At 36.4% G+C, this 22,224-nt stretch overlaps 5 protein-coding genes across 8 annotated transcripts; 2 read left to right on the forward strand and 3 right to left on the reverse strand.

Annotated features, from left to right (window-relative positions):
* The first annotated feature begins 331 nt into the window (after positions 1 to 331).
* Positions 332 to 10,847, forward strand: LOC129600036 (uncharacterized). 4 transcript variants are annotated; one of them, XM_055498423.1, is made up of 3 exons: positions 332 to 521; positions 609 to 1,389; positions 10,492 to 10,847. In XM_055498423.1, the coding sequence occupies exons 1-3, from the start codon at positions 479 to 481 to the stop codon at positions 10,733 to 10,735; spliced, it is 1,068 nt and encodes a 355-aa protein (XP_055354398.1). In that variant the 5' UTR covers positions 332 to 478; the 3' UTR covers positions 10,736 to 10,847. The 4 variants fall into 4 exon arrangements, with proteins under 4 accessions (XP_055354398.1, XP_055354400.1, XP_055354397.1 ...); XM_055498425.1 differs by having other exon boundaries at positions 10,538 to 10,847; XM_055498422.1 differs by having other exon boundaries at positions 609 to 1,385.
* A 3,148-nt stretch (positions 10,848 to 13,995) lies between these two features.
* Positions 13,996 to 15,321, reverse strand: LOC129600045 (uncharacterized). The gene is made up of 3 exons (XM_055498437.1): positions 14,936 to 15,321; positions 14,329 to 14,513; positions 13,996 to 14,248 (listed from the first exon to the last, which is right to left on the reverse strand). The coding sequence occupies exons 1-3, from the start codon at positions 15,266 to 15,268 to the stop codon at positions 14,242 to 14,244; spliced, it is 525 nt and encodes a 174-aa protein (XP_055354412.1). The 5' UTR covers positions 15,269 to 15,321; the 3' UTR covers positions 13,996 to 14,241.
* Positions 15,322 to 15,601: 280 nt separating this feature from the next.
* On the forward strand, positions 15,602 to 17,257 carry LOC129600044 (uncharacterized). The gene is made up of 2 exons (XM_055498436.1): positions 15,602 to 16,073; positions 16,718 to 17,257. Exons 1-2 carry the CDS (start codon positions 15,666 to 15,668, stop codon positions 17,024 to 17,026), a joined length of 717 nt encoding a protein of 238 aa, XP_055354411.1. The 5' UTR covers positions 15,602 to 15,665; the 3' UTR covers positions 17,027 to 17,257.
* A 317-nt stretch (positions 17,258 to 17,574) lies between these two features.
* Positions 17,575 to 18,379, reverse strand: LOC129600059 (uncharacterized). Its single transcript, XM_055498451.1, has 2 exons — positions 18,263 to 18,379; positions 17,575 to 18,090 (listed from the first exon to the last, which is right to left on the reverse strand). The coding sequence occupies exons 1-2, from the start codon at positions 18,263 to 18,265 to the stop codon at positions 17,764 to 17,766; spliced, it is 330 nt and encodes a 109-aa protein (XP_055354426.1). The 5' UTR covers positions 18,266 to 18,379; the 3' UTR covers positions 17,575 to 17,763.
* An 805-nt stretch (positions 18,380 to 19,184) lies between these two features.
* On the reverse strand, positions 19,185 to 19,938 carry LOC129600072 (uncharacterized). Its single transcript, XM_055498463.1, has 3 exons — positions 19,830 to 19,938; positions 19,597 to 19,769; positions 19,185 to 19,444 (listed from the first exon to the last, which is right to left on the reverse strand). Exons 1-3 carry the CDS (start codon positions 19,935 to 19,937, stop codon positions 19,342 to 19,344), a joined length of 384 nt encoding a protein of 127 aa, XP_055354438.1. The 5' UTR covers position 19,938; the 3' UTR covers positions 19,185 to 19,341.
* Between the last annotated feature and the right edge of the window lie 2,286 nt (positions 19,939 to 22,224).

The raw sequence follows: 22,224 nt of genomic DNA on the forward strand, positions 1-22,224 counted from the left end.
AGGAAGTATAAATTTGTTTGGCACGTTGTGGCGTGGTTTGTATGCGTCAACATTAGGGCAACTGTACCACAGTATAATGGCCTAAAAATGCCCTGACAGCGTTTGTTATGTTGTGCTTACGCTTATTGAATGGAAATGCCTAATAGTTTGAAATTTTATTTCGACTGTTTTTACTGCATCTGATCTACTTCTGTTCGTGCCGGTCATTACTTAACATCTTACAACACCCCAAGAACTGCAGAGAGATGATTGTATCTTTTAATGTGAAACCCAGCCCGCAGATGGATTTCTCAGATGATAAGAATTCAGATGAACAAACCTGAATTTTTCCAAACGACCAGTGTAACTGTAACTACAGGTACTCTGTACATAAGAACTGATGATTCAGTAAACTTAAGCAACCTTAGCATATTGCCCGTTCAATGCAGTTTAATAAACAGGTCTTTATTTTATTCTAATGCTTTTTCAATAAGCCACTATGAATTCTTGGTTGTTATTTCTTTTTGCAGCTGCGGCTAACGGTGAGTACGAAATTAGACATATCTGTATGTCTGTACGAAATTAGACATATCCAGCCGTTTTCGCCTTTCTTTAGCGAAATGTTTCAGGATTGAAAACGACATCGACTGGTTCTGAAACAGACTGCAGTCCGCAACCGATTCCGTTACAAAATGACCAAGTAGCGCCTGGACCGCCTTTTCCATTTCGAACGGACTTTTTAACCGAAGAAGAATGCTTGGTGTATGGCAATCACCTGCAACGCAACAATCCGTTCTGGGCAACCCGACGATGTCACGACTCTTCCTTTAACCCGCGGTTTTTCACATACATTCCTGTGAAGCTTTCCGGTAGTTCCGATGCTGTCGCTGCGACTCAAAAAATTCGCGCCACAAGCCCTACCCGCGCTGTCACCGTGACCATCGACATTGGTTTGATTGGTGCAGACCACTCGGCAGAAGAGGCGCTCCATACGGACGTCTTTGAGCCCATTCGACAACAAGTGGTACAGCTGTTCCGCAAAGCCTGCAACACACCCGATGCCATACACAAGATTTACAACGTGGGCCTCTTGCCCAGCCTCATCCGACTGGAACTGAAGTTTTGCTACAATATGACCATTAAAAAGAGGGATTTCGCACATATGCCACAACTGCGAATTTTCGAAGCAATAGACTCATCGATCGCGGAAATCGAGGCGCATACCTTCACCGATCTGGTTAATCTGCGCAGTTTGATGCTAGAACGCGACATTTCTTATCATTTGTCAGCGTACACTGACAAAACCGGGCCGATGTCTTTTTACACCATCCACAACGATGCCGATGTGGAACGCGTGCGACGACTGCACTGCGACTGCTCCTACGCATGGCTGCGCAACTTCCACTGTAGGTACAAAGTGGGCCAAGTCATAAAACTTTTAAAACTTTTAAAACTTTTAAAACTTTTAAAACTTTTAAAAAAACTTTTAAAACTTTGTACCTACAGTGGAGGGTAGGTACAAAGTGGGCCAAGTTTTAAAACTTTTAAAACTCTTAAAACTTTTAAAAATAAAATTAATAATATATTGTTTTGACAGTGATTTTTCAAAAAGGGGTTTTAAAGTTTTAGCAGTTTTTAAAAATAAAATTAATAATATATAGTTTTGACAGTGATTTTTCAAAAAGCGGTTTTAAGGTTTTAGCAGTTTTTAAAAATAAAATGAATAATATATAGTTTTGACAGTGATTTTTCAAAAAGCGGTTTTAAGGTTTTAGCAGTTTTTAATATAAAATTAATAACATATAGTTTTGACAGTGATTTTTCAAAAAGCGGTTTTAAGGTTTTAGCAGTTTTTAATATAAAATTAATAACATATAGTTTTGACAGTGATTTTTCGAAAAGTGGTTTTAAGGTTTTAGCAGTTTTTAATATAAAATTAATAACATATAGTTTTGACAGTGATTTTTCAAAAAGCGGTTTTAAGGTTTTAGCAGTTTTTAAAAATAAAATGAATAATATATAGTTTTGACAGTGATTTTTCAAAAAGCGGTTTTAAGGTTTTAGCAGTTTTTAAAAATAAAATTAATAATATATAGTTTTGACAGTGATTTTTCGAAAAGTGGTTTTAAGGTTTTAGCAGTTTTTAAAAATAAAATTAATAATATATAGTTTTGACAGTGATTTTTCGAAAAGTGGTTTTAAGGTTTTAGCAGTTTTTAATATAAAATCAATAATATATAGTTTTGACAGTGATTTTTCAAAAAGCGGTTTTAAGGTTTTAGCAGTTTTTAAAAATAAAATTAATAATATATAGTTTTGACAGTGATTTTTCGAAAAGTGGTTTTAAGGTTTTAGCAGTTTTTAAAAATAAAATTAGTGATATATAGTTTTGACACTGATTTTTCGAAAAGTGGTTTTAAGGTTTTAGCAGTTTTTAATTAAAAAATTAATAATATATAGTTTTGACAGTGATTTTTCCAAAAGCGGTTTTAAGGTTTTAGCAGTTTTTAATATAAAATCAATAATATATAGTTTTGACAGTGATTTTTCAAAAAGCGGTTTTAAGGTTTTAGCAGTTTTTAAAAATAAAATTAATAATATATAGTTTTGACAGTGATTTTTCGAAAAGTGGTTTTAAGGTTTTAGCAGTTTTTAAAAATAAAATTAATGATATATAGTTTTGACAGTGATTTTTCAAAAAGCGGTTTTAAGGTTTTAGCAGTTTTTAAAAATAAAATTAATAATATATAGTTTTGACAGCGATTTTTCAAAAAGTGGTTTTAAGGTTTTAGCAGTTTTTAATATAAAATTAATAATATATAGGTTTGACAGTGATTTTTCAAAAAGCGGTTTTAAGGTTTTAGCAGTTTTTAATATAAAATTAATAACATATAGTTTTGACAGTGATTTCTCAAAAAGCGGTTTTAAGGTTTTAGCAGTTTTTAATATAAAATTAATAACATATAGTTTTGACAGTGATTTTTCGAAAAGTGGTTTTAAGGTTTTAGCAGTTTTAATATAAAATTAATAACATATAGTTTTGACAGTGATTTTTCAAAAGCGGTTTTAAGGTTTTAGCAGTTTTAAAAATAAAATGAATAATATATAGTTTTGACAGTGATTTTTCAAAAAGCGGTTTTAAGGTTTTAGCAGTTTTTAAAAATAAAATTAATAATATATAGTTTTGACAGTGATTTTTCGAAAAGTGGTTTTAAGGTTTTAGCAGTTTTTAAAAATAAAATTAATGATATATAGTTTTGACACTGATTTTTCGAAAAGTGGTTTTAAGGTTTTAGCAGTTTTTAATTAAAAAATTAATAATATATAGTTTTGACAGTGATTTTTCCAAAAGCGGTTTTAAGGTTTTAGCAGTTTTTAATATAAAATCAATAATATATAGTTTTGACAGTGATTTTTCAAAAAGCGGTTTTAAGGTTTTAGCAGTTTTTAAAAATAAAATTAATAATATATAGTTTTGACAGTGATTTTTTCGAAAAGTGGTTTTAAGGTTTTAGCAGTTTTTAAAAATAAAATTAATGATATATAGTTTTGACAGTGATTTTTCAAAAAGCGGTTTTAAGGTTTTAGCAGTTTTTAATATAAAATTAATAATATATAGTTTTGACAGTGATTTTTCAAAAAGCGGTTTTAAGGTTTTAGCAGTTTTTAAAAATAAAATTAATAATATACAGTTTTGACAGTGATTTTTCAAAAAGCGGTTTTACGGTTTTAGCAGTTTTTAAAAATAAAATTAATAATATATAGTTTTGACAGTGATTTTTCAAAAAGCGGTTTTAAGGTTTTAGCAGTTTTTAAAAATAAAATTAATAATATACAGTTTTGACAGTGATTTTTCAAAAAGCGGTTTTACGGCTTTAGCAGTTTTTAAAAATAAAATTAATGATATATAGTTTTGACAGTGATTTTTCAAAAAGCGGTTTTAAGGTTTTAGCAGTTTTTAATATAAAATTAATAATATATAGTTTTGACAGTGATTTTTCAAAAAGCGGTTTTAAGGTTTTAGCAGTTTTTAAAAATAAAATTAATAATATATAGTTTTGACAGTGATTTTTCGAAAAGTGGTTTTAAGGTTTTAGCAGTTTTTAAAAATAAAATTAATGATATATAGTTTTGACAGTGATTTTTCAAAAAGCGGTTTTAAGGTTTTAGCAGTTTTTAATATAAAATTAATAATATATAGTTTTGACAGTGATTTTTCAAAAAGCGGTTTTAAGGTTTTAGCAGTTTTTAAAAATAAAATTAATAATATACAGTTTTGACAGTGATTTTTCAAAAAGCGGTTTTACGGTTCTAGCAGTTTTTAAAAATAAAATGAATAATATATAGTTTTGACAGTGATTTTTCAAAAAGCGGTTTTAAGGTTTTAGCAGTTTTTAAAAATAAAATTAATAATATACAGTTTTGACAGTGATTTTTCAAAAAGCGGTTTTACGGCTTTAGCAGTTTTTAAAAATAAAATTAATGATATATAGTTTTGACAGTGATTTTTCAAAAAGCGGTTTTAAGGTTTTAGCAGTTTTTAATATAAAATTAATAATATATAGTTTTGACAGTGATTTTTCAAAAAGCGGTTTTAAGGTTTTAGCAGTTTTTAAAAATAAAATTAATAATATACAGTTTTGACAGTGATTTTTCAAAAAGCGGTTTTACGGCTTTAGCAGTTTTTAAAAATAAAATTAATAATATATAGTTTTGACAGTGATTTTTCGAAAAGTGGTTTTAAGGTTTTAGCAGTTTTTAAAAATAAAATTAATGATATATAGTTTTGACAGTGATTTTTCAAAAAGCGGTTTTAAGGTTTTAGCAGTTTTTAATATAAAATTAATAATATATAGTTTTGACAGTGATTTTTCAAAAAGCGGTTTTAAGGTTTTAGCAGTTTTTAAAAATAAAATTAATAATATACAGTTTTGACAGTGATTTTTCAAAAAGCGGTTTTACGGCTTTAGCAGTTTTTAAAAATAAAATTAATAATATATAGTTTTAACAGTGATTTTTCGAAAAGTGGTTTTAAGGTTTTAGCAGTTTTTAATATAAAAATTAATAATATATAGTTTTGACAGTGATTTTTCGAAAAGTGGTTTTAAGGTTTTAGCAGTTTTTAAGAATAAAATTAATAATATATAGTTTTGACAGTGATTTTTCGGAAAGTGGTTTTAAGGTTTCAACAGTTTTTAAAAATAAGATTATTAATAGGAAATGGCTATTGGCACCCCCTTTCACCCCCGTTATCTATAGGCATCCCCTTTTGCACCCCGCACACTAAGGGCACCTTTTTTTGATTAATCAATCTCTGCACCCCGTTGCGTGCGAAAGCTGTAGACACACACCCCTATATTGTCTGTCCGTTAATGCTATGTTTAAAATTTGAATTTTCTTGACCTTAGGATGCCGAAAGTTGCACTCCCAGCTCCAGAATTTTTTTCTCTGGTAATATAATTATGTGAGTTCTGCAACAAAAACTGCTCTGAATAATAACGTCTGGCAGCTCTGAAATAAGTAGCGCATCCGAAGATAATCCACGATCTGACAGTGACCGGGTCTACCCAGATGCTATCCAAGAAAGAGACTATAAGGAAAGTTACTCGACCTTTTCCGCATCGAATCTGCCTTAAAGCAGTGTCAAACTGTCAAAGAGATACGCTCCAAACATTCGTAGTCAGACGATCTGAAAGCGGCCCACTGTCGGATGGAGTGCCTAGTACACCTCTTTATGTAAATACCTGACCAAATTATATCAGGTCGTCAAAACATTTTTGCGAACCAAAAATACTTTCAAAAAAATCATAGTCAGCGCTCTGGAAAAAAACTAAAAATTGGTGCCTCACTACCTATAGTCCGCGGAAAGAACGGGGAGTGAGAATTATCTAACAGAAAAGGGTGCCTGTAGTAAAACAGGGTGCAAAACGGGGTGCCTTTAGCAAACGGGGTGAAACGGTGCCTATAGTCTCACCTTTATTAATATATACATGTAGGTTTGACAATGATTTTTCAAAAAGCGGTTTTAAGATTTTGGCAGGTTTTAATAATAGAATTATTAATATATAGTTTTGAAAAGCGATTTTTAACTACGTATAGGTTTTACCGTTCTAGTAATATTTACTAATATTTTTACATGATGATGAATTTTCCTTGTACATTTAGCTTATACACAACAGTTAACATCACAACGCAGTACACTCAATCAGCAGAAAACAGCCTCGGGAGGTCTAAGAACAGAGAACAACTGATCTAAATTTGCTCCCGGTGGAGCTGTTCCCTGAACGGAGGCCGCGTTCCCGCGCTGGATTTCTATGCTGATACGCTGGCGCAGGTATTCCGATGCTCTTGCCTCGCCTGTTTCTTGCCGTACCTTTCTACCCACTTCCGTCAGCAGACGTGAAGCTTCCGGTCCGTTTGGTCCTAGCGTTTCAAAGCCCAAAGCGCTGAACAGGTAGTCCGGGGTGATGTTCTGGTACTTGGTTACCTTATCCTGTTCAGCCTTTGCCGCCGCTGCTCCAGCTCGCTCGGATGTTGCCACGATATGCGATAATGCTATTTACTAATATTATAAAATAGTCCGTACATTCGTATAAGTGGCCGTGTCTGGCCAAGAAGCGAAAAAGCTTACTCCGCACATCTGATTCGCGTGAAATTCGATAGCAGATATTTTGATATCGATTGCAAATCATTCCCTCGAAACCTTAAATAATTCAAACCTGGTATTGAAATGGCAACTACCTAGCTCCCGCTCACCAGTTAAACTTACAGTTAGTTGCAGCCTGCTGCATCATGAAAATAAAACCGCAACTAGAGTTTTTCTAGACTACTTAAATTTTAATTTCTTACGGAGTAGGCAGTTGTATTTAAACAAAATTTTCTTATACTCATATTCGAACATTATAATTTGATTTAAATTAAGTCGGCCATTGAAGTTCACTATGTTAGCAAACAGTGCTAAACACAAAATTACAACCATATTTTAGTACTTACTTCCTTACAGTGCTTACGATTATTACTTAACGTTTCAGATCGCAGAAATTGCTAGTATTTTCTAGGTTACAGTATATAGTATGAATGCTGTACCGGAGCTAGCGTTGCCGGAACCGGCTCGGTGGCACCGGTAACTAAATTTTTTGAAGAAATAAAATACAGCTAACTGCAATAGCAGTTGATTTTAATTTTCATGAGCAACTCGAAATTGGGCTGTTGTTGTTTCTTTCCACAAAATCACAAACTGACCATGAGCTATCAACACTGTCCACTGAGCAAACTGCAAACTCGTATACTGGATGACATTAGTGAACAGGTGTACGAGTACTTGCTTTGCTTTAGCCTTTAGGATAGCATTGTGTTATCGAGTCAACTTGGCACCTTTTGATACAGTGAGTTATACCTACTTATACGTTAAGCGGATAAGACTCATTGTAAAAATGGTGCCAAGTTGACCCGACAACACAGTATGCCATTGTAATACCTTTTCTTTTGAGACATATTGTACGAGTAGTTCTAACTCGGACTGTTGAATAACTGGCATGCACTCGGAGTTCAGCATATTTAGAATGCTTGATGAAAAACGAGAATGCATATGGAAAACATTATTCATAAAAAAATTTTCTTTATTCCTCATTTTGTAAAATAAAAACTAAAAACTGCGGAAAGCAGATGCGAAGCCATACTTTTGACGAAATGCACTCCAGCAAGTTTTCGATAAGGTATCGGAGCAAAATCAAACAACCAATAAACTTACACTACTTCTATAGAATATTTCACCTTATGGTTAGAAACGAACCTTCAAATGTTGCACAAATCTGCCGACAAAGAAAGCCGGGAGCTGTGTGCTGACCTGTGAGCCAGACTGATTTTCCGCATTAATGTCAAAAACAACAAGTATATATATTAATAGTCTCATTAATAAAAATTGTTAGAACCTCAAACCTCTTATCGAAAAATCACAGTCAAGTTATGCATTTATTATTAGAAACTGTTATTATTATTAAAAATTATATTAACATTTATTATTAAAAACCTTTAAACCAATGTCTAATAAATATCTGTCAAAACCGAATATCATTAATTTTTTATTAAAAACTGCTAAAACATTAAAACCGCTTTTTGAAAAATCACTGTCAAAACTATATATTATTCATTTTATATTAGAAACTGCTAAAACCTTAAAACCGCTTTTTGAAAAATCACTGTCAAAACTATATATTATTAATTTTATATTAAAAACTGCTAAAACCTTATAACCGCTTTTTGAAAAATCACTGTCAAAACTATGTATTATTAATTTCATTTTTTTAAAAACTGCTAAAACCTTAAAACCACTTTTCGAAAAATCACTGCCAAAACTATATTTTATTAATTTTGTTTTTAAAAACTGCTAAAACCTTAAAACCGATTTTTTGAAACATCACTGACAAAACTATATATTATTAATTTTATTTTTAAAAACTCCCAAAACCTTAAAACCGCTTTTTGAAAAATCGCTGTCAAAACCATGTATTATTAATTTTATTTTTTTAAAAACTGCTAAAACCTTAAAACCGCTTTTTGAAACATCACTGTCAAAACTATATATTATTAATTTTATTTTTAAAAACTGCTAAAACCTTAAAACCACTTTTCGAAAAATCACTGTCAAAACTATATATTATTAATTTTATTTTTAAAAACTGCTAAAACATTAAATGCGCGTTTTGAAAAATCACTGTCAAAACTATATATTATTCATTTTATATTAGAAACTGCTAAAACCTTAAAACCGCTTTTTGAAAAATCACTGTCAAAACTATATATTATTAATTTTATATTAAAAACTGCTAAAACCTTATAACCAATTTTCGAAAAATCACTGTCAAAACTATATATTATTAACTTTATTTTTAAAAACTCCTAAAACCTTAAAACCGCTTTTTGAAAAATCACTGTCAAAACTATGAATTATTAATTTTATTTTTTTAAAAACTGCTAAAACCTTAAAACCACTATTCGAAAAATCACTGCCAAAACAATATTTTATTAATTTTGTTTTTAAAAACTGCTAAAACCTTAAAACCGGTTTTTGAAACATCACTCTCAAAACTATATATTATTAATTTTATTTTTAAAAACTGCTAAAACCTTAAAACCACTTTTCGAAAAATCGCTGTCAAAACTATATATTATTAATTTTATTTTTAAAAACTGCTAAAACCTTAAAACCGCTTTTTGAAAAATCACTGTCAAAACTATATATTATTCATTTTATATTAAAAACTGCTAAAACCTTAAAACCACTTTTCGAAAAATCACTGTCAAAACTATATGTTATTAATTTTATATTAAAAACTGCTACAACCTTAAAACCGCTTTTTGAAAAATCACTGTCAAAACTATATGTTATTAATTTTATATTAAAAACTGCTAAAACCTTAAAACCACTTTTCGAAAAATCACTGTCAAAACTATATATTATTAATTTTATTTTTAAAAACTGCTAAAACCTTAAAACCACTTTTCGGAAAATCACTGTCAAAACTATATATTATTAATTTTATTTTTAAAAACTGCTAAAACCTTAAAACCACTTTTCGAAAAATCACTGTCAAAACTATATATTATTAATTTTATTTTTAAAAACTGCTAAAACCTTAAAACCACTTTTCGAAAAATCACTGTCAAAACTATATATTATTAATTTTATTTTTAAAAACTGCTAAAACCTTAAAACCGCTTTTTGAAAAATCACTGTCAAAACTATATATTATTCATTTTATTTTTAAAAACTGCTAAAACCTTAAAACCGCTTTTGAAAAATCACTGTCAAAACTATATGTTATTAATTTTATATTAAAAACTGCTAAAACCTTAAAACCACTTTTCGAAAAAATCACTGTCAAAACTATGTTATTAATTTTATATTAAAACTGCTAAAACCTTAAAACCGCTTTTGAAAAATCACTGTCAAAACTATATATTATTAATTTTATATTAAAACTGCTAAAACCTTAAAACCGCTTTTGAAAAATCACTGTCAAAACTATATATCATTAATTTTATTTTTAAAACTGCTAAAACCTTAAAACCACTTTTCGAAAAATCACTGTCAAAACTATATATTATTAATTTTATTTTTAAAAACTGCTAAAACCTTAAAACCGCTTTTTGAAAAATCACTGTCAAAACTATATATTATTGATTTTATATTAAAAACTGCTAAAACCTTAAAACCGCTTTTGGAAAAATCACTGTCAAAACTATATATTATTAATTTTTTAATTAAAAACTGCTAAAACCTTAAAACCACTTTTCGAAAAATCAGTGTCAAAACTATATATTATTAATTTTATTTTTAAAAGTTTTAAAAGTTTTAAAAGTTTTAAAAGTTTTAAAAGTTTTAAAAGTTTTAAAAGTTTTAAAAGTTTTAAAAGTTTTAAAAGTTTTAAAAGTTTTTTTAAAAGTTTTAAAAGTTTTAAAAGTTTTAAAAGTTTTAAAAGTTTTATGACTTGGCCCACTTTGTACCTACAGTGGAAGTTGCGCAAAACCTAAGAAACCTAAGAAACTTCCTCAAAAGAAAGCCGTATCTTCTCAAAGGCCGAAGCGAAGGCGAGGTGGCCATTATTGGGAACTTTCTCACCAGTGGGTTTGGTGTGGCCGGAGAGTTTCGTCACTACCTGAATGTGGACTGCTCTCGGCCGTTAACATTTGCGAATCTTCCCAAAGTGCCTGTCGGCACCGATGCACCGTTCGCTTACAACACGCAGTGTTTTGACTTATCTTGTTAACTGCTTCCGCATGCAATAATATTGTCTATACTTCCGTACGCAATTACAATGTTCTATGCTTATTGCTCGGATTGTTGGAACACGTTTCACACCATTTGGATGTAATAAACAGTATTTTAGAATTTCCACTTGTTATCAGAGGACACTCTATAAGCGCAGATGATCCCTATAAGCCTGGTCGCACCGTTTATTACTTAATATTCTGCAACACACCACGTATAATTTTGGAGCCAAGAAAACTGAAAATGATTGTACCTCTCCGGATCTCCGGACACAGTATCTTCAGCTGGATTTTCTCATGTGATAACGAGCTTGCTTAAGACTTTCCACATCTCCAAAATTCGCGTAACTACAAGTATTTACAAAGATGCATTTGTTTATACGGCAGGGGATAAAAGGTGGCAGTGGCACCTGCCACTGGCAAATGCCACCGGCAATGGCAGTTGCCACTTTGCATTCTGGCAAGCGATAAAACGTGGCAACCGCCGGAATCTTGCAGTGAGATGGTTCTGCCAATAAAAAGTTCAGAAGGAAGTAAGCCGCCTCCATACAACCGATTTCTCGCCATTTGAGCTTGAGAGTAGTGCATACTGCGTGGCTTCATGTGCTTGAGGCAGTCCGCTATTGTGCACTGGAGCAAAAAAGCACTTAGCAAAAGACACTACGACTTCGTTAGCTTATCGTATAGTTTCTTAAACAGTGCAAAACTGCAAGCCATAATTATACGATTCCTGTAGATCACCCTTGTTTCACAGCCTCCTTCTGGGATACCACCTTGAGGGAGACCGATTTAGGGAATGAGACCATTGGTCATTCTTAGTTATTAAACTTTTCTTGAATTTTCTTGAGTTTTTTTAGGCTGTTCTTACGGCACCCTATGATTTCGGCAACCATTCATTTCGGCCACCATTCATTTCGGCTACCATTCCACCGCGTTCGAATTTTAGCTTAATTGTAGTCTATTGTAAAACCTAAGAAACCTATGAAACTTAAGAATAACCAAAGAAACCTAAGAATAACCAAAGAGACCTAAGAAAATCTAACAAACCTAAGAATAACCTAAGAAAACTAACAATAACCTAAGAAAATCTAAGAAACCTCAGAATAACCTAAGAAACCTAAGAAAACCTAAGAAACCTAAGAATAACCTAAGAAACTTAAGAAAACCTAAGAAAATCGAATGCGGTACCCGGATGAATGGTAGCCGAAATGAATGGTGGCTGAAATGAATGGTGGCCGAAATGAATGGACACGGTTCTTAACTTCTTACCATCAGGTTTTCTTAGATTTATTCTGAGGTTTTTTCTTGGTTTTCTTAAGTTTCGGATAATTTCTCAAGAAAACCTAAGACATAAACCAAAAATCAGCATTAGAAATCCTAAGAAAACCTAAGGGAATTAATAAAACTAAGAAATTTAAAAAAAAATAAAAAAAGCTATGAAAACTAAGAAACCAAATAAAACTAGGAAATCTAAGAAAATTGTATGGCTACAGTACAACCAATGCAATCACTACCAGTCCCATTACCACCGCCAGGACCACTATGCTTACAATTACGTACCAGCACCAGTGCCACCACCATCACCATTACCGCAGCCACTTCCTTAACCAGTATCAATAACTAGAATTACCGGCGACTTTTTCTGAATTTTGTAGCTGTTTTCTATAGAGATTGTCGTTGGAACCATGTCATTTCAAGATTCCGGCAGTTGCCACGTTTTATCGCCTGCCAGAACGCGTACTGGCAACTGCCACTGCCGGTGGCAATTGCCAGTGGCAGGTGCCACTGCCACCTTTTATCCCCTGCCTGTTTATACAGCTATGGGGTACACAAGCGTACCTGTCCGCAAATGACAACTCAAAATAATTTAACGCAAAAATTACTGTACAGTTTTTTTTTTAAAAAACTGCTCAGTCCAGTAATTTACTATGATTTCCCTTGTACTGCTTGTTTTTGTATTTCCTGCAACGTCTTGTGGTGAGTAAAAAGTACGCTAACAAACAGCTGTCTTGTCCGAGCTTCATCAGTGGTATTTCTAGGATTGCCGACTACAAATATGAACCTGGAGACAGACCGCAGCCCGTAGCCACTTCCGTTCCCAATTGTACAATCAGCGAATACGATGTTCTATCCGTTCCGAACCGACTTCTTAATAGAGGTAGAATGTCTGGCTTATGCCAACCAAACGACACCTAGCAGCAATCCGTTCTGGGCGCCGAAGCGGTGCCAAGGTATCCTCTATAACCCACGGGATCATACGTATCTTACTGTACGTATGATCCCGTGGGTGATACGTTTCTGCTGGTACAAATCAACAGTGTTGGCCGCTTGCCGAGCCTCATCCGACTGGAACCGCGCTATTGCTACAACATGGCGATTAAGAAGAGAGATTCTGCATGGATTTCGCAGTTGCGAGTTTTCGAGGCGATTGATTCGTCGATTGCGGAAATCGAGCCGCATACTTTCACCGATCTGGTTAACCTGGGTAGCTTGATGCTAGAACAGGGTGTTTTGTTCCATTTATACGTTCAGAGCAAAAACCAAACGGTGAGCTGGTCTGGCCTTCGCAATGACGCCGACGTACAACGCCTTCGGCGACTGCACTGTGACTGCTCCTACGCATGGCTACGGAACTTCCTCAAAAGAAAACCGCAACTACTGCAGAAGAGACGCTACGGCGAAGTGGCTATCATTGAAAGTTATCTTGCCAGCAGTATTGGGTTTGACATGGTTGATTTTCAACATTTCTTGAGCGTTGATTGTTCTCTACCGTTAACATTTGAAAATGTGCCTGAAGTGCCACGCGGTATCCTGGAACCCTTTGCTCACAACACAAACTGTTATAATTTGACTTGTTAACTCCTTTCCAAGTTATGTACGTATATGCATGCGGACGCAACGTAGCGTTAAAGGTTGCTTGCGTAAATAGTTTAACTTTATTTCGACGGCGCTATTGGAACAAATTTGTGAAAGCGTAAGCATCTTCAGTCTCGATCCTGCAGTTACTCTACACTCGACAGCAGAGATAAGAATCGAACTGCAAGAAATTTTGAATAAGTCCAATGAAGTGTTTAATGGTTACCGCACTAGCCGCCTAAGTTACGGTATTACTCATCAAAGGTTAGATTTAACTTTTCTATAAAGTTTGGCAAGTGTCTTTTTCTCGAGCAACATACTTTATTTTTAGATGTATTAAAATCTTTCGATATTGCGTTCGCGATCATAAGAGTGCATAAAAAGCCAGCACCGTTTAATCAGAATTTAATAAGATGATGGCTGAGAAAGAAGTTTCAGTGAGTACTCGTTACCATGCAATCAGCAATGTACTGTGTATGTAGTTTTCGTCCTTGCCATTCGGTCACTTTAGAAGTATAAAAATTTAGGTACGCAGTAACCAAAGAACTGAAATGATGTTGCGGCTTGTTGCCATAATGAAGACTATTATGGTTCTAGGCAGGCTGTTTCCTCCGCAGAAAGCCTCGTTTACAAACATTATAACCTGCAACAGTAAATCTGAATTACATAATCATATGGAAGGATTTTATTTGAAATTATTTCCTGTTGATCCGAGATGATTACCGAAAGGCATTGATGGCACAGGCGACATCACAGATGGCATTAACCAACGGCGCTAGCAGCAACATTACCAAGGAGAGGGCACTGATAATGGCGAAGATTCCACTGACGACGTTTCTGCGTAGAAATTCACCGATCATCCCGAATTCCCATGCCGTTATGGACATCAAATAGCAGACAAATCCAAGCTGTAGCAAACGAACAATGTTACTGTACATGGGTATCACGACGGCGGTACTAAAGAGACTGCACTATTTAGTACTGCCATAGTACTGATTATATATATATTGCTATGTATTTAGGACATCATATTCTTTTTGTTTCTTAAAGCGTAAAAAAATGTATTCTGTTTTCGTGACAGTCGTCCTCATGCAAGAATCTGCACACTTATGTAGCGAGAAAAAAGGCTAAAAACGGTTTCTAAATGAAGGCTGCAGAAACCGGTTATCAGTGTGCGCCCGAAGTGGGCGTCGGCTTCACCCAGTCACCAAAGGAAATTTGGTCCTTTGGTCTATTAGTAGACCTAGAGCGGCGGTTCGACGGAAACAGAATTATGCTTTAAATCAAACTATCAGTTCTGTGCAGTAAATTTTTACGTTTTTGCACATACCGTTGCCAGGTTGATAAGAGCGCTAAGAATGGAGAAACCGCCATACGCCACCGCCACGTTACGCTGCCGTCCCTTCCAGTTGGCGCCGGGACGGGGTGCTACCACCCCCTGACCGAATCCCGCCACAATCATGGACAATATACCCGCAATCACAGCAAAGGCTTTAATGAAGTCCCCCGCCATGTACAGCGGGAGGGTGCTGGAGAAGGCATCGAAGGCGATATACAGCAGACCAAAGTTGAGGGTAACTTGACCGGCATACCACTGCGCGGTGCTCCAGTGGCTCAGACGGCGATCCTCCATATTAACGGAATGCGATTTAACGTACTCCATGGTGGCAGGACGGAAAGGGTGAAACGAACAGTGAAGTAATTCAGTCCGCTTTTCAGCTACAGAGGTTTCTCATCAGGTGCTTGTTATCGATACCGGAATCGATACTATTGATTTAAAGAATGTGTCATGGAATTGTTTCGTCCCGATAACCAAAACAATATTTTACGACCGATAAGAATTTTGCAGTGTGTATTTGATTTCAATGAATCATGACTGATAAAGCATACAAAGATCAATAAAATACGCGTTATGATATCAGTAGGCGCTACGTTATCGCAGGTTGGTGTTTGACAAGTATTGTACAGTGAGACATTACTGTCGCTGCTAGAATGCGATTAAGAAATTAAATGCGCTTAATCACGAGACTGCACACTGCCACTTTCTAGCATTTGCGAACATGGCGGTTAATGCAGGCTACGATCGCTATCCATCCGTTGCTGACGACCACAAATTCGCCCCACAGCCAACGGGTTATTCCTTTTCTGAAACCGTGGGCGGCCGACAGGATCCCACCTTCGTCAGAATGACCACCTACAAGACTAATGCGCCCTACATGGCAGCGGGGACCACCAATGCCTTCGCGTACCAGCGGACACCGTTGACGCGCTGCCGGGATTGGCTGAGCACGTCCATCTTATCCATCGTCAACGGGGGACTGTTGATCGTCTTCTACGGGATCACCATTGGACTGTATGCGACCAACGATTTCAATGGGTTATTTTTGGCACCGTTGTACGGAGCGGGAATTTGGGGCGGAGGGATCGGGATTGTCTGCGGTATTGTTTCGCTGATTGCACAGCAGAAGGTATGTATGTGTTGTGGTATGCAATACTATGTATTTTAATTGACACAACGCTGGAAAGCCTGGACAGTTATGCCAACAAAACATAGGGCCAGCGGCAAAAGGGCTCGTGGCTGCACTGATTTGATACACCGAACGTAAACGGCAAAACCGTCCCGGCTGCAGAAAACCGCACCCCGGCAAAAGCGTCCGGGTAGAATTTTGCATCTGGGAATTTCACCTCATTGAAGAGCGCAGAAAAATTGAAAGTGGGCAAATTATACGGCGGATGAGTTTTTGGGCCCGGCGGACAGTTTGCAGATTTAATGTCACATGGGGTGGGGTGTTCAATTCATTCCAGACGGTTTTGCCGGTTATGACGGTGCCCCTTAGCACAGAAGCCAAATTATTCATATTACCAAGACTGATTAAATTAGCTTTACTGTGATCACCGTACTGATAGCGAGTGATTCAGCGTTGTTTTGTAAGAGTTTTGGAAGGGTTCTCTAATCTCTATTTCGGGGTGGGCTTCGAAATCGAGAGGCGCAGGTCACTATCAATAAAATACGGCATGCTAATTTTTAACAAGATGACTAAATTTTCGGCACTGATGATAAATACGGGACAGTAATACCTTAATTGTCTTAACGATGTTAATGACGTTGCAGGCTAAACGGATCGGGCCTATGAACAGCGCGTGGGGATTCGCTGGCGTAGCTTTCCTGCAGATGTTAGGTGCACTAGCCTCTACCGGAGCAGCCATCCTGGTAACTCTTTACGTTTGGAGAGCCTTTGTCGTCTATCCCCTGGTTAGTATGGCTGCCTCCTTTTCGACATTCGGTTCAACATTCGTTTTGCCTTATGGACCATTTATTCTGGGCGTGTTCACCTTTGTGTTCGCCTGGGGTCCACCGGGAACCCTCATCTACAATTTCCGTCATTCGACTACGGCGGCCATAGACGTGATGTCCCTTTAAGTGCTGGTTCCACTTCTGCCAGGGTGTTTGTCTTACAGTTACAGATACATACTGTATTGTTCATAGACAAATGGGGTCATGCGTCATATATACTTTGATTCGAGAAATGGAAAGTTTTAGGAATCAGCGGCACTAGCCGACTGTTTGAAATAATGGCTTTAATGTCGTAATATTGCCGATCAACATGAGTTTTTAATGCGAATCCAAACCAGCAATAAAACTTTTCGATTAGCAAGGCTGGAATGCTTATAGGATCGGCGAACAGCGACTGTTGTGCGGTGTACTGCTGCTTCGTATAATAAGTTGGGATCGAGAACCCAAGAACCAAAATGTCGTACAACTGTACGTTTATCGCGTCAACGAATGAGAAATATGTAACTACAAATATTTGCATCATATTAATGCACTGTGCAAACAACCGTTACTGTAGCTACAAGTGTTTGCTGCAGATGAAAATTGTCTCTGGGCTTCCACACCTATCGAAACCCACGAAATTACCATTATACGAAAGTTCGCTCGTTAATAAAATATTTTATTTCTTAGCTGCCTTTCAAATCTACATACTTCTACCGGTAACAACGGTGTCAAGCGCAGGTTAAACTTTAAACCATTAAAATAACAGTTCAGGAACTAAACGTTTGTTAAGCGGCAAACTGCAACAATAAGCCGGATTAAGCTGACAAGATGGATCGTATGATCCTGTGTAATTCCATGATGATAAACAGTTGTGTGCGTTTCTACCGCTTTTCCGTCATCAGGCCATGTGCCTGTTGCGCAGCATGCGATTTGGCTCTCTGGGCGTCGACCCAATCCAGTCCGTGGGTTTCAATTAGGCGGTCCACTGCGGCTGCGGCCAATGCCGCTAGCGTGTCTTTTATTAAGGAGTGATCAACCGAACCACCGGTTCCGTGATGGTTCTCATAGGCCCGCATAGCTTCGCATCCGGCCGCGGCGGCGATCAGCTCGTGCGTCCATGAGGCTTTGTGATGAGGCGCCGCATGGCCGAACACTTTCCCATGGGCTTCCTGAGCTTGAGAAGGCGTGAATAAATCCGTGAACCACGTCTATATAGAAATACCATATGAAAGTCATTGACAAATTAGGGATAGCGTCGACATCATCGTCATGTTAATCTTAAACGTATAGTATACTGGTACTCACATTGACTTTCTTAACTCACTATACAGCACAGACCGTGACATGGAAGAGCACTAGCGAGTTCCACAGTCCACTTACCATGTTTAGTAGCACTGTAATCGATGATCGGACTTCAACGAGTGAAATTTGGAAAGCAGAACTCGAAGCACAGCTTACTAAAAATTGGATTTTGTTATAACGTACAACCTCGAAACGGTATCACGGATGCTTTCGAAACTGCTTTTAATATACACCTTCCGTCTTACGTTGGTGAATAAGCGACCAACCTCATACAATTTACAATGAGACCAGCCCACCGTGAGATTATGATCGACTTAAATCCATGCATGTGCACAAGCTTGCTCATAAATTGTAATAAATCTTTCAGTTCAACCTGTTGATTCATCCAAACTAATGCACGTTCCTTGCTATTAATCAAGCTACCTAAATGCACTTGTCTAATGGATATTAGCCATCTATTATTAACCATCACTGTACTTACGTGCAGTGATGGGATCATCGGTGTTTTAGACTGCCTGTGCAAGAGAGTGAATCACAATGTGGGACCGGGATTGTCCAAACTGATAATTAGCTTCTACAACAGTCATTCTTGTACACAAGTACGAGACGTACAATCCTGTCCCACAATTTTAAGGCCGTTTTTTCGTTTTACTGCGGTCTACCTAAAATTTAAGCTAACCATAACCACTGCCGTTCGCGATATATGCTGTAAGAAGCGGCGGGGCTGTAGATGTAACACCACGATAAAGCATAGCTTTTAATAATATGTATTTTATTCAGCGATCCTTTATTTAAAGATAATCTTTCGATGCCGCAGCTTCTTGTAAGAGTGTTTGATAAAAACAAATAACAAAAACTAAAAGATCTTTAAGCAGCAACGTTTAGAGTAAAATACATACTTCAGTATTGATATCACAGCATGACTCGAACGCGGCTCAATCATAATATTTATAAAATAATTCAGGAAGTCGCTTTATACATTGTTCCTCGGTACTCGCGTCGCAGGAAGCAACAAAGAAAATAACTGCTTCCAGAACCCGGGAGAGGTATAGAAAGCAAGTGAAGTTTTGCTGTATTGGATTAGCCGGATAGCCAGAACAGCTGTCGCTGCGAATAATCCATGAGCCAGAAAACTCAGCAGAAGCTCACGCGCCTGTTTAGGCAGCGGGTGGTGTCAGCGATCTCTTCCTAAAACTATCAATCGTCATGCCGTGGAAACCCACTTCGTTTGCTGGATAATCGCTGAGAAACAAGGTGAACCTGTAAAAACGTCACATTATAAGCTATCAAGCTCGCAAAGAATGGCTGAACCTTATAACGTCGGAACCGTAACCTTTCGTAACCCATAACTTTCCCAATAAACAAACCAGAAGTTTGTTATTCGCTATCAGAAATACAGTAGGTCTTCTTACCGCGCGTCCTCTATTCCCAGCTTTTCATGGATGAATTCGGAGGGAACTTCGACGTAAACGTCGTTATTCTTTCCAGCAAAATTTCCAATGGACGCCAAGTTGCCGAACGCACAGGCCTCGGTGGTGCCTCCGCACGTCAGGAACTGATCGGTGCTGATGCATACCGAAATATGCTACGAAAGGTCATAATTTTGAGCAAACTTAAGTGTGGAAAATTTCACCCGGCAGCTTACCCTGGGATTCTTCTTCAGCAGCTCGCCAAGCATCGTGGTCAAGTCTTCATGGAAATGTGCGGGGAAGTCAGATTTAGAAAGGTTAGTGCTCAGTTGGAAGAGAGGCATGTTGACGATAAGTACAGAGACGGACGGAAAGTCGGAAACTACACTATCTGTAAGTGTAAACCGTGTGATGCGTTCGGAGAATTACTCGATTCGCAGAATGATGTGTCGGTATTACAGTTTCGCTTCTTATAAAGCTTTCTAAGAATAATCTGTGGAGTTCGAATAGAGAAGTTGGCAGACAAACCGCCGCGAGACGCATTTGAAAATACCCTACAATCGCCATTAATAGGACAAATTTTGAAGGTTATCTCGAATGATGCGGCATTAAATAATTCAGTACCTAATCGCACAAAATTTATGCGCATACCAGTACCACCTTGGTAAACGTTAAAAAAATAATTTTTTGAACGGCCATGTCCGATTAAGCTCCGTAGATTACGGATAAATGGCTGATTAGGGCTGCAGCTGCTGCTCATCGCCCCGGTTCTCGACAGAATTACATATGCTGCGAGGAAAAATTCGACAATAAATATTCATAGCCCAGCTAATTAAGTAAAATTAAATAGCTTTTTGGAAGGACATTTCCTCGTTTAATGGTTGTTTTACAATAAATCATGCCGAAGTATAGAAGTGCATGACTTGGCTGAACTTGTGCATCTAGGTACCTTTAGTATTTTGGTCAAGTGGACGACTTGATCACATAAAGCTCATGTTAAGCACGCTCTATCTACGAAATTAACGCTATATCTAATTTATTTTGTTGCTCATAGTCTACCACAAATATACAAATGTGAAACAAATTCCGCATATAAAATTGTTTTTGCATGCACTACCATATTTCAAACGCCTCTCTACCGATATAAACGTTTCCGTAACATCTGCAGTACTGGTGTTATTTGCAGCACTGTACCTTGTGAATTCTGAATTGTTTTTTTGCATCGGTCACTGGCACTCAACAAACAATGGTGCAAAAGGCAATACATGTTCTTAAATGAGATTGCTAAATGTATTCTTATTTTTTCAACAATTTGCCATTGTTGGAACATTTTTGTGCTTCACGATTGTGCGCCGGCAGGCCATGGACAGCCAAATTCTTATTTTTTTTAAGTACCAAGTTGATATTCTACCTGCATACTGTATTTCCTGTGCAACTACAGCGTTGTATAGGGGAATGCTGCATAAGCTGCTGACCGGAAGTGCGAGCGGATGCGTGAATAGGATTATGGGAATGCATTAGGTGCCTTTAGAAGAGCAATGTTTGTATGAATACTTTATGATGATATAAGTACCGGCACAGCGATGTATAGCAAAATTTTGAAATTTCCAAGTACCTGATTACTTATATACATATATACACACGTATGCTTGAAGAATTAATCCAGTCTGTTAGGCACATTCACAAAATTTGACAGTTTTGGTCTTAATCGGAAGCACCTTCGCGCAGAAATATTATTCTTGCTCTTTGGCAAACACCGGCAACCTTAATATAGCAAGGTGCTGATTCCACGAACAAAATGCCTGGCATTGGTGGCTTTTACCAGCTACTCTACAGAGTAGATAACCAGACAAGCAAACTGCACGTTGTCTATATTCGCACGTGACGCTTCACCATAGAAAACCGGTGAAAACTATGCCGCCTATTACGGCGGGCTAAAATATTCTCCGTTCGTTAGTACTGTATTTTTCATTTGTTACTGGTAATTGGTAAATTAGGTAAGCATAAGCTAACAAGAATCAAGAAAACCTTTGTTACCTTGTGTACTATCAATTCTTTCGACCCGTATGTGCAGGCATGTCATTTTCAGGCGTGTGCAGTTCTTAAATTCAGGCAATCTGCATTCAGTATTTCACTACACAATATGTAGATCGGCTATCGAAGATTGAATTTTTGCTGCAAATGCATGCGCAGAAAAGATGCCGGAAGTTCCCGGCTTGAAAACAGTAAACCGGCGAAAGGGCGGCATTATGTATTCTGTCCATATCTACATTTAATTTTAATGACCCACTACAGTAATAAAAGAAGATGGCAGTTCTAAATTGACATTTTTTTGGATGACAAGATAAACTGGACGAAGTAAAAATGACAGCACGATATTAGCATGAATTTTTGAATTTTGCGCGCAACTTATTATTGTGCAGTTTCAACTTTCAACAGAAAATCACGAAATCGTTATATTTCTGTTTATAACTGGTAATTCCTTTTTTTCAAATTTAAAGAAAAACATTATATAGTTCGAACCGCTGAAAAAATTACATGCTCATTTTATTATTATGTAGCTGCCATATTCCGAATTGAAAGGACAATAAAAGTTTGCTCAGAAAACCATGCAGGCGTTTATAAAAATGG

This window comes from Paramacrobiotus metropolitanus, unplaced genomic scaffold (assembly GCF_019649055.1).
Source record: "Paramacrobiotus metropolitanus isolate TYO unplaced genomic scaffold, Prichtersi_v1.0 Parri_scaffold0000162, whole genome shotgun sequence".
Lineage (NCBI taxonomy): Eukaryota > Metazoa > Tardigrada > Eutardigrada > Parachela > Macrobiotidae > Paramacrobiotus > Paramacrobiotus metropolitanus.